The sequence below is a fragment of the Condylura cristata genome, unplaced genomic scaffold (genome assembly GCF_000260355.1).
Source record: "Condylura cristata isolate star-nosed mole 26May11 unplaced genomic scaffold, ConCri1.0 scaffold00003, whole genome shotgun sequence".
Lineage (NCBI taxonomy): Eukaryota > Metazoa > Chordata > Mammalia > Eulipotyphla > Talpidae > Condylura > Condylura cristata.
In genome coordinates this window covers 30,063,605-30,075,533 of record NW_004567104.1, presented here as the reverse complement: position 1 = coordinate 30,075,533, position 11,929 = coordinate 30,063,605, and the positions used below count along the sequence as shown (strand labels likewise).

The following is an 11,929-nucleotide window of genomic DNA, read 5'->3' as shown; positions in this document are numbered from 1 at the left end:
GAAACACAAAATATAAAAGGGATTGTATTTAAATAAATGTTAATTAGAAGTCAAATGGAGAATTTTGTATGTAAGTCTATTTTAACTTAGAGCCACCCACTGTTTGGAACTCTGGTGTGTGTGTATACGGTGTTGTGTGTAGGTCAATGTCCTTCTGGTGGGTCTGTCTGTGTAAGAACCTACACGTTTAAGATGTAGGTCTTTATGGTCTTTCCTGTCTGCCCCAGTGTCCACTGACAAGTTGTGTTCTTGACCTTTTGTTATTCATGCCCTTTATTCAAACCTGAAGAATTTTGAGTCCCCTTCAGTCACCTTCTCTTTTCCAGTCTCCCCAAAGCAATGCCTGGACATGCATGGTAAGATTAGGGTGGGTTTGAGGTATCTCAGGCCACAGTTGCCCCTGGTGGGGAGGCCTCAACTTGCCAAGTCCAGGGGATAGGAGTACCGAGTCCTGGGGCAGCCCCAGTAGTGCAGGACCACAAATACCATGGTCCCCAGCAGCAAGACGGTCCCCAGAGCTCCAAAGAGGATTCCGAAGAAGGCTCCAGGCTTTATGCTCAGCCTCTCACAGCGCTCTCCCCAGGGTGTGTAGATGGAGAAGGGCACACAGCTGGGGAGAGAGAAAAATAGTCAGGCCAGTGCTCAGCCTCTTCACTCCTCTCTGCTGGACCAGAGGCAGTTCTCCACAACAGGCTGGGTTCCCCTCTGAGGACAGAGATGGACAGACAGCCTCACTAAAGTGGCTGAGCAAAAGTGAGGCCAAGGAGCAACAGGAAGAGACAAAGGGTTGAACTCACTTGGTGAGAACTCACTTTGAAGGAACTACCCCACAAAATGAAGGGCAGTATTGAAGTCATAAACCCAGCCTCCTCACTCCTTTAATAGGGGAGAGGGAGGGGCTGGCCCATCCACAATTGCAGTGGAGGGAAGGGTGAGACAGGGTTGAAGTACTTCTGTCTTTTCTCTACTAAAAAGACCTGCGGATTGGACCCTCCCTGGTGGCTTAGCGGGTTAAAGCACAGCACTAAGAAGCTTAAGCCACTTCCGCATGAGTTCTATTCCCACCTGCCCCCGAGGTGATCCACATGGGCGGCAGACCTCTCCTGGCCTGCCCGCTGCTCCCCTCAGCAGTGTACTTGGTCGATCTGCCTGTTCTGCTCCCTGCTCTGTCTCTGGTGAATCCTCTCACCCTCCACATCTCTGGCTTGTACCCCAGTTCTGTAGTAGTAAATAAATAAAATCTTTTAAAAAAAAAAAAGACCTGCGGACTGGTGCACTCCCTCATGGGAAGCCCTCAGACTCGATGAACCATGGAGACACAGGGCACCAGTCCCAGAGGGCCTCTCTGAATGAGTACTGAAGAGGAAGGGGCTGGGCCTGGACACAGACAGTGAATTTCTTCTCCACAGGAGACAGCAGGATGTCCACTCAAGAAGCACAATCAGGTGGGAGACTTTGGCTTTGGAAACCATATCCTACCATTTAGCTTATTGGGTACCTTGGGCAGGTTCTTTATCATCTCTAAGTTTTAGTTTTCTTATCTTTAAAATCATCATCATACCCACTGTTTTGATTTTTCAGAGGTAGTTCAGCACACAAAGCTGGAGTGTAGGCCAGAGGTGTGGGAGGGTAAGAGGATTCACCAGAGGCAGAGTGGAGGAACAGAACAGGAGGATCTACTGAAACACACTGCTGAGGGGAGTGGCAGGCGAGACAGGAGAGGTCTGCCACGCCATGTGGGTCAGCTCCCTGGCCAGAGTGCTGTGGATGACTTCACAGTGCTGACACTTAACTCTTAGTGCCACCAGGGAGGCCCAGTACCTTTATTCTTGACAAAGAACTCAGAAGTCTTCTTTGCCATTCTCTTTTTCTCTGCTCCCATGCTCTCTCAGGCACAAAGGGACCTCTGTGAATTCTCAGCCACCCTGAGCTCCCATGGCATCCTTGGGCTCCTTGCTCTATTTTAGCCAGCTTGGTATTGCCCTCGCTTCCTATCCTTCAGTCGACTCACCTGCACTCGGGCCCTTCGATCAGATGCTGGCATCGGCCTCCGTGCTCACAGTAGCCCTCTCTGCACGGGGACACGCAGGTGAATCCGTCCTGGGGGCTGTAGACCAGGTGGTAGCCCTTGTAGCTGTTGCATCTCAAGCGAGCCTCCAGCATGCTCACGTTCCCTGTCAGGGAGGCCCGGGATGACAAGGAAAGCAATAAATGAGCACCAACTGCACACCTTTTAGATCAAGAACTCCAATCTTAGGTGTTTTTCCTGAGAAATAATTGGCTGTCTGGGGCAGCATAGTTTATAGGAGTAGCAATGTTTAACAGGAGGGGTTTTGTTGAATGAGGACTGTGATGTAATCAATAAGCACAGAGGCCTGGGCACCGCATTGGTAAAGACATTGGTATGGTTTACTCATGATTTACTATGATTCATATGGTCATATACGTGATTTAGTATAGTTCGTCTGGTTTACATGTGATTTACTATGATTTGAAGTCAACCAGTTCTGAGTGAACTGCAAACTTTGCTACCGGCTAGTTGTGTGATTTGAGGGGAATCGCTTAATCCTTCAGCACAGGTTTTCTTATCTTTTAAAAGGGAAACCATAATAACAACAGCTACTTTGCTGTGGACTAAAAAGGCAGTAAAAAATGCCGAATATTCAGTCCAAGGCTGACAGAGTTAGCACCCAACACACGTAGCCCCTACCCTAAATGCTTATTGTAATTCTGAGGATTTCATGTTGTTGTGCCCAGGAGGCCAGAGTGGATTCTAGAAGGATCTTACTTGGTCCTGGACCCAGGTAAATCAGTTTCTGTTGGGTTTAGAATGGTCACTGACCAGCTCTCAGCTTTTTTCCTAAAAAGGGTGAATCCTCCCTTTTCCTCTCTGACAAACTCGCCAAAGTATCTCATTCTTATTTGGAATAATCAGGGGCTGTTAGAGGTCAAATCAATCTCAGAAGTCCTATGTCTTTTTGAGGGGTGTGGAGACCTGGAGGGGGGGGGTGATTCTTGCACAGAGTGACAGACTCCCCTTTTGGAAATGATAGCTCTGCCTCTGGGCCGTTTCCGGCATCTAATTTCATATCCTCCAGCAAAAACATTTTAGGGAAATCATTCTCAAGACTATTGAAGGAGGAAAAGTTCTAGCTGTAGCTGCAGGAGTAATTGCCCCCTGAGACTGTACCCATAGGGATTCATCAGAAAGAAGTGTGTACTCAAAATTTCTTTCAAAGAGCAAACAAGCACAAAACTCTAAATTAACTTGCTTGGTGTTTTTCTGCCAAGGGGTTGTGTGGGTTAAAGATCTGTGACAGGCTCCGTCCACTTTTCTTCTCCCCTCGTTATTCCTGTACTGTCCTCCCTCCCCCACAGTGACTCACAGGCCTCCAAGCTGAGCACTTGCTCAGTGGAGAGGGGGTAGAAGATCACGTTGTTCCTGGGGCTCTCACGCGTTCTCCGTCTCTTCCACCGGACCTGGAGCAAGAAGGCCTCCACCACAGCCTCCCGTAGCTGGTTGTTTAGGAAGTTGATGACAGGGCCCCGAGGGCGGTACTGGAATTCCGAGGTCACTGCCCAGTGCTGAATGGCACCCTTCTGAGTCCTAGGGCAAGTTAGGGTGGGTGGGCAGTTTCAGGGACAGTGCAGGCAGGGACTTTGGGAAAGTTAAAGGCTTCTGAGGTAAGAGCAGAGAAATCCAGGAGGGCTAATGAGGTTAGTCAATTCTTAGGCTAATAAAGAAAGTAAATCTTAAGAAAACTTGGACAGGGATAGTGCAAGAAAGACCAAGCTAAGGGCTGTAAAGCTGGACGCAGCTGCCCAGGGACGAGTGCCACTGAGAGAGCCAGTCGCCCAGGGGATGCCAGGAGTTGGTCTAGAGGAGAAAGGCTTAAGTGCCCTCAGACACGCCCCACGCGGAGCTTAGCCTCTCCTTGGCATTGCTGCCTTGGAGGCTTTCCTTTTGTTCTTTTTCCTCTGAATGAACTTTTCTTTATTCTAAATAAAGATTTGCTTCTTTTCACTTATTCATCTGAGGGGTTGCCTAAGAATTCCTTTTAAAGGCTTCGTGGGACAAGAACCCATGGTGGTTCAAGGGCTAAACTGACCGCGCGCATGGGCTTCAGATCAGAGGTTCGCCGTGTGGGAGAGGCACAGCGAGGAGAGAAGGGACCAGGAGTGACAGGACCCGGGCACCATGTTGAGACCAGCCACTTACATATTTTCCACTTTACTGTTCCGGAGAAAGGCCCGGACATCCAGGTTCCCCAGTATGTAGGCCACCTAGGGCAGTGGGAAGGGATGGAGGTGAGGGCCTGTCCAGAGAAGAGACCCCTCCCATTTTATTGCATATATTTATCCGGATCTGTTTCCTTCTTTGAATGTGAGCCCTGGCCACCCAGAAGTATTCTCCCCTCTCTGTACAACCCTACATCCTAGTCTCGTGCAGTGATTGGCTCCGGTCTCTGCTTATTTCATGTTTGTTGTTTACATCCCTGGCCCCTGTCACTGCTTCCTATGACAAGGGAGTATCTTGAATGAATAGTTCCTACTTTGCTTCTGATCCCTGCCTCACCCACTTATTCTCTCCCCAAATGTTTATTGAACATTGATCATGTTTAGTCAGACCTAGGGATGGTCATGTGCTGGCATTATCAAGGTGATTTGGAAATAGTCTCTACTCAAAGACCCATAGTCTGGTGCAGTAGACGAATGTCAACAAATTTTACGAGAGTGTGCAGTGCTACAGAAGCAGCAGCGGCGGTGGTGGTGGTAGTCATGGTAGTAATTTTTGAGCATTTACTGTGTTTCCGGTACTGTGCTAAGTACTTTACATATAGTATCATTTATATCTCGACAACCTGTTGATACAGGTACTATTATCTACTTTTATAGATAAGATAAAAAATAATTTGTATAAGATTACACTGTTCTAGTAAGTGTTTGAACAGGATTTGTATTCAGGTGTGTAGGATTCTAGAGGCTCAAAAATTCAACACTGTGCTGCTTTGTCTGTGACTGAGGTATGGACAAGGGCAGGCACCAAGAGAGAGAGTCAGCTTCCTGGAGGTGAGATGCCTTTTCATGTACCTTCCATAAAATACCCAAGTGTAAGACTTCAGAAAAAGAAGTGCACAAGAAGATGGGGTGACTTGGCCACCCATCTGGTCCTGGTGAGCTGGTCTTTCTAACCTCCTCTGGGGTCTCTGTTCTAGGACTTCCTGCTTTACTCACCTTCTTCCTTCCCTGAGGAAAAAGGCTCTGCTCTCCTCTGATAATTGAATCTAGATGGCTGATGAGATGCCCAAAATATGCAAATAAAGGCTAAGACCTGACCCTGAATCCGCCAAAACTTGCTCCCCCACTCAGAGCAGGCCTATAGCACTGACCGAGGCGTCGACCTCTTCTTTGGTGGCATTTTCTTCCTCTCTGAGAAAGAGCTTGATGACTCTTACAGGAAGCTCTGGAGATAGGAGAAGCAGACTCATAATTACCTTACCAGGTACCCAGACTTATCCATGGATGTCATTGGGTCAGCCCAAAGAGATGGCCCCATTCTCCAGTGACAGAGGACCCCAGAGAATCAGGAGGAGTGGCTGAGTATGCTGACCTTCACCCCAGGAGTCGTTTCACTACGGCCAGTGCTTCCCTGAGTCACAAGGTTGCCTTGAGCTTTTCCTCAGCAGACTGTGCTGCTTTGTCTGTGACTGAGGTAAGGACAAGGGCAGGTGCCAGGAAGAGACAGAGTCCCCAGTTCTCTTTAGGAAATCAGGAAAGGCTTCCTGGAGGTGAAATGCCTTTTCATGTACTTTCCATAAAATGCCCAAGTGTAAGGCCCATGGTTCATGGGGTGACAGATGCTCCTACACATTCCCAAGGCCTCCAATTTACCATCACCTGGGAAAAACTTGGAGCTCTGCTCTGTGAATTTGAGAAACCTAACCTTGACCCCCCAGAGTTCTCTACCACTGTGCCCCTACTCCCCAGCAGGCTTAGGGGAGGGTAAACGTGGAGTTGGGTGTAGGTGAAGGGTACCTGGCCATACCTTCAACAATGCTTGGAGTGAAATTATTCCCAGCCACCAAGCAGTGGGTGTCTGTGAAGGCTGGGAGGCAGGTGCAGGTGGGTTGGCAGTTCAGCGCCTGGGAGATGTAGCAGTAGCCCTCGTTGTAGCAGAAATTCTCAGGGCAGGACTTGTTGTGACAGCCCAAAGAGCTCTCTAGAACTTCACAGGGAGCCAAGAGGTCAGCACACCATGCAGGCAGCAGTGAGGGCCCCCCACCCTGGAAAGCTGCTGCCAGACAGGCGTGGTTTCTTTCCCGCAAAACTCCCTCCATATGTGATCTACTTATGAACCCTACTCTCCTCCTTTTCTCAGGCATTTCTCTGCCAACAACCCCGTTACCTCTGCCAGGTGGGTATGTTCCCCACTTCTGCTGAGAGAATGGAGCATTTATCAGACCCTCTATCTCAGGAAAGGATCCAGAGCCTGGTGGGAGAAGGACCTGCTTTCCTCCCTTCCTCACGCTGATCTCCTCTGCCTTTACAACGTGGTGGCTCTTCCCACTTTGGCTTCTGCTCAAAAGACACAGTGGTCTCTGGATTTCATTTGAGCACCTAAAGGGACTTGGTGGGGACCTCGCTGGGCTCTCGTAAGGACTCCAGTGACTCAGAAGGTGAGGAACAGGTGCTGGGAGGCAGGTAAAGGGACAATGAAGTCCCTGCCACCCAATGCTCTAGGCAGCCTGGGCAATGCCCTGACTGGGGAGATGCAGAGAGCCTGGCTTTGCCTCTCTGCAGACCTCCCAGGACTCCGAGGAGTCTCAGCTCTCTGGTTCCCTGGCTCCTCCTTTCTCCAGGCCATCTTCAATCTACAGTGCTCTGGCTTTTTCCTCAGATTGTGCTGCCCTGGTCTCTCTTCCAGGCCAGCACAATCTCTTCTTGAGTCTCATACCTTTCTATGACCTTACCATATCCGCCTAGATTCACATTTGGGAGAGAATTGGTTTACCCTTGGTTGTCCTAGATTCTTGAGGTTATCGCCTTACCCCAGAACTTCCTCTGCCATGGCCCTGTTCCCTCCTCACCTGCACAGTGGCGGCCGTCCCCAGTCAGGTTCAGAGGACAGGCCTCACAGCCCTTCCCTGGAGTGCACGTCACGTTTGGGAAGCAGGGCTCCTCACAGGTGTCCTTGGTGTGCTGGCAGTTGGGGCCGAAGGTGCTTGCGTCACACTTGCAGTGGGCCTCCTGTAACAGGTTGCTCGTCACTGGGTGGCCAGAAGGCTCAATATTAAGGGTTCTTCTGGGGCTTTCTAAGACCCGCTGACCTGAGAACTCATGGACCCTGGATACTTGCCTTAATTCTGCCAGCCTGTGCCACCTTGACCAGGCCTTGTACGTCAGGCCTGAAGGCTGACCCTCTTCCAGCCCACTTGCCCCTTCCTGACTCCTGCCCCTGGGCCTGTCCCCTCACTTCACACCATATTTCCTTGCCTAAAATCCTTGTAGAGTCAGACAGGGGCTAAATAAAGACTATTCTACCATCCCTTGAAAACGGGGTCCCACATAGGCTGAGGTGCCCTGCTGACTCTTAAGCCACGAAGGCCAAGAGAACACGAGGAAACGTGCTGTAACCTGAATGATGGCGCGGGGAAGGGCAGGGTCTGGAAACCTCATAAATGCCCTGGTATCTCTTCTGACCCCCTACTGAGGTGACTCTGGATCTCTCCCTAACAAGGAAACCCCTAATAATTTTCTATTTCCAAAAGTGGATATTTTGGGATATCTAGAATATAGTGATTTTAATCTATTTTTCCCACTCTGTATTTTTTTCCTTCTCACTCCCCTAAGGTGCCCCAAATCTACCCTTTCAAGTAGGAATTCCCTGCTCATGCTTTAGCAGGAAGTGTCTGCACAGGAAAGGGATTAAGAGGTGGGTGGGATGTTACCACCCTGTTCCTTCCTGGATCCCCCTTTCCTTTACAATCAAGAAAGGGGCAGAGGGGAGGGGAGAATAAAATGGACTTGGGTCAAGTCTCTTGACTAGAAACTTGGGTGCAGAAGACTTGCTACAGACTGAAAAAGATATGCTTCTTCTAACCAGAAGGAGAGAGTAAAACAGAAAGCAAAGGGTTTGTTTTCTCATTTACTGGAGGCAGGATCAAGGGTGTGTGTGTGGGGAGAGCCTGCACCTGTCTTCTTTTTACTTCCCAATGAGACTTCAGACAGAAACGGCTGTGCAGTGCTTCTGGGCACATGGAAGCTTAAGCCGCTTTGTAAAAAGGTTTCCTGCATCTCGACAAGCCCAGAAGTCACAGGCCACCTCCTTGGGTCTGAAGAGGAACGAGGATGGAGCTTGTGGTCTGTGTAGACTTACAGGAACCTCACAGCTATCTGCCACCCTACACCTCCATGTCATATTCCAGAACTGGGAACTGGGAGCCTGTTGGGAATGCCAAGAAGAGTTGAGAAGGAAGTGTCCTGCCTGTCTGCAAAGATGGGAACTGGGAAATAAAAACACAGTGATCCGAGATCAGCACCTGTCCTCCTCTCGTACCCCAGCTCCACTCACCTGCCAACACACACTACCCAAGTGGAGCAGAGTAATGACAGCCCTTCAAGTGCCCCACATCTTTGTGCCTCAGGACAGAGACCTCCTTCCCATCCACCTCCCAGCACTTACCTCGAGGGAGGAATTGCCTATCCTGCTGGTCTGGTTGTATAAACATTGGCTCTCTGCCTTGCAAGCGCAGACCACCATCTTTGGCTGGAACACAGATGACAAGTTGTTCTTGAGATTTCTTGCTAGAATCTCCAGAGTGCAGGGTTTCAGCAAATCTGGTATCCATAGCAATGTCCCATTTTCTGTCCCAGGGAAGATGAGATTGTTGAGAAACCTCCTCTGCTCTACTGACTGACTCATCCTGGCACCTAACATCCTGAGTTCTGATGCTGGGCCCCTCTCAGACCCCTCCTGCCTCCTCCACCAAATCTCGTCAGACATTTCCTTGAGCCAGGCTGATTTTCCGAGGCAATCCTGATCACACTGCAAGTGGGAGGTAGCACCTGTGAATCCTCTCACTGCACCTTTACCTCTGGCCTGTACCCTTGTTCTGTATGCATAAATAAATAAGTCTTTTTAAAAAATGGAATTCCAGAGAGGGGTAGGCACTTGCTCCTTGAAGAGACCTCAAAGGGCAACCCTACTTGGACCTGAGCCAGGATGGCACACCTTGGGAGGATGAGGATGAGAGCCAGGACCCCCTGACACTTCCCCAAGCTATACTACAGGTCAAACTGGCTGCACCCTCACAGCAGCCCTGTCCCTTGCCCTGATTTCTCATCCACTCTCTCCCTTTATGGACTTTGGACCAATCACCCCTTCAGACACAAGCCTGCAGTGAATAAGGACTCCTCTGTCAGACCTGTTTTGTGTTTTTCAAGAAAATAAGAAAGTCTCCTTAAAATAACACGTTGGGCCCTCCCTGGTGGCTCAGTGGGTTAAAGCACAGCACTGAGAAGCTAAAGCCACTTCCGCATGAGTTCGATTCCCGCCTGCCCTGGAGGTGACCACATGGCGTGGCAGACCTCTCCTGGCCCGCAGGCTGCTCCCCTCAGCAGTGTACTTCGTCGATCTGCCTGTTCTGCTCCCCATTCTGTCTCTGGTGAAGCCTCTCGCCGCCCCTGAGCCTCTGGCCTGTACCCCAGTTCTGTATGCACAAATAAATAAATCTTAAAAAAAAAACAAAACAGGTTGACTGCAAGCTGACCATACAGCTAAGGTACCCAGCAGGGGAGGGGGAAAGAGAAGGGTCAAAACAGGAGAGAAGAGCACAAAGGACTGTGGTGATGGTTCACAGGTGCTTTGGTGGTGGGAGAGCTATGGGTACTATATCTAGGGGAATAAGAAAATAAATAAATTTATACATCAAAATAAGAACCACTAAGTAAATAAATAATTAAAATAGCAGGTTCAAAGGAGCTGAGAGTAGGGAGCAGACAAGTATCACTTCCAGGCCATTACTCCTCAGGGGAGGTGAAAATCTCCTGATGCCTCTGTCTAGCATCTGGAAGGATGTCCATGGAGCAAAGGGTGGAGGACAAAGCAGCGTCCTCTTCTGCACAGAGAAGGAATGCAGGGCAGGGAAGTGATCAGAGCTCAGAATAAGCCCCTAAAGGATGCTTCAACACAGCATCCTTTGTGTTGGCTGCAGAAGGCAAGCTGCATCCTGTGGGCTTTGAATCTGACCCCCTGACAGGGCTGGGTGTCATCACCACCAGTGCTGAGAGGATGAAGCTTTGCTTGATCCCAACATAGCAACACAGACAGGGAGGTATAGGAGAACATGTTGACAAAAAAAAATAGTGGGAGAGGTGTCAAAGGTATTTGTGTTTCTTCACAATTTACACTGTATTGTGCCCTTCTAATTGATATGAATTTTTAAGTGAGTATCTCTTCATTATTAAGCTTAATTATTCTAATAATTTGGTGACCTGTAAAGATGACTTCATATTACTTGACTGAGATAAAATGATTTTCGAATTAGTTGCCTGCGCCCAGAGTTAGTGTAGCTAGCCTGCCAATCTGCCTGAAGTCTGTCGCTATTTCTGAGGGGGTGAGGGAGGTCCTATTTGAATTACAGGAATCATTCCCAGGAGAATGTTGGTCCTGGATTGTCAAATGGAAAACTGACAGAATGTGGACAAGGTACACTTGTAAAATCATCCAAAGCGTGACTCTGACCTCATCCCCAGGGCCTGCAGCAAACATTTTTACCGAAGAGCGTGAAGTCAGCACAGTCATTTCTGAGAGTGAATATGTGGTCCTCAGAGCTGCTGGTGTACTGAACCAGCTTGGGGCACCCCAAGTAGGCTTCCACCTGTCGCGGACCACCGATGGAGGGCGGGGATTGATCTGAAACACAAAGACAAATCTGGTGTGAGGTGGGATACTCTCCTGCTTCATCAGCCTCCTTACTGGTCCTCTGATCTTGTGAGGCACTCCCATGGCTGTGAGCCACATTTAAATGCTGGAATTATTCTCTGTGCACCTGTTCTCAGATCTATACAGAGCAGGTTGTAGTTGTACTGCCCACCTGGCCCCATCTTTAGCCTCTATTTCCTCTTCAAGCAGTCTTCATTCTAGACCTTTCCTGAACAGAGTGCTCTGCTGGGTATGGCAGAGAGGATCGGAGAACAGGGTTGTTCTGGCCATCATGGAGTTTTACCTTAGGAAGAGGTTGGGAAGCCAGGAGGATAATACCTAGATGGGCATTGCAATTTGTCAGAGAATAAAGAGGGAGTGAACTTTTTCAAGGGTCTGTTTTTGGCACCCTGGTATTCCCATCACATTCTTTGTTCATTCCTTTAATCACTTAAATACTTATTGAGCACCTACACTATACACATTTCACTATTCTAGCTAGTGAGGTTACACAGGTAAACAAATAATAACAAATAATAAAGACACCTATAAAAATTACATTAACATATGTATTTCTTATCTACATACCATTACCATAAGTGCTAAGGAGAAAAAAATAAACCAAGGAAGGCAAATAAGAAGTGTGGGTGAATGTAACATTTTACAGAGTAGCCAACTCCTCAAGGTTACTGAAAAGGTGACATTTGAAAAAAAAAAAACTTGAAGAGGGTGAGGGTGGGCCCTTTAGGGGAGAGGTGTTCAAGAGAGACAACAGCGTTTTGTGTTGGGAGTGAGACTGGTGTGTTTGAAGAACACAAAGCCAGTGGGGCTGGAGTGGAGGGATTGAAGCGGGAGTATTAGGGAAAAGGGCATCCAGGAGAGTGGGCGAGGCTGAATGGAGCTTTGAAGGGCATCAGAGGGGGCAAGTGAGCTGGGGAGTCATGGGAAGGTTTGAGCAGAGGAGTAACATAAGCAAAGGAATCTGTTAAATTTTAAAATACGTGG

General features: G+C 48.8%; 1 protein-coding gene across 1 annotated transcript in view; it reads right to left on the bottom strand.

The window, feature by feature from the left end:
• Window positions 1–414: 414 nt before the first annotated feature.
• MUC4 (mucin 4, cell surface associated) overlaps window positions 415–11,929 on the bottom strand; it is a 42,898-nt gene continuing 31,383 nt past the window's right edge. Inside the window, 9 exon segments of the mRNA XM_012730424.1 lie at window positions 415–610; window positions 2,012–2,174; window positions 3,387–3,600; window positions 4,198–4,284; window positions 5,391–5,464; window positions 6,047–6,226; window positions 7,089–7,248; window positions 8,684–8,865; window positions 10,778–10,915. Of these exon segments, the coding sequence (XP_012585878.1) occupies window positions 415–610; window positions 2,012–2,174; window positions 3,387–3,600; window positions 4,198–4,284; window positions 5,391–5,464; window positions 6,047–6,226; window positions 7,089–7,248; window positions 8,684–8,865; window positions 10,778–10,915 (1,394 nt within the window).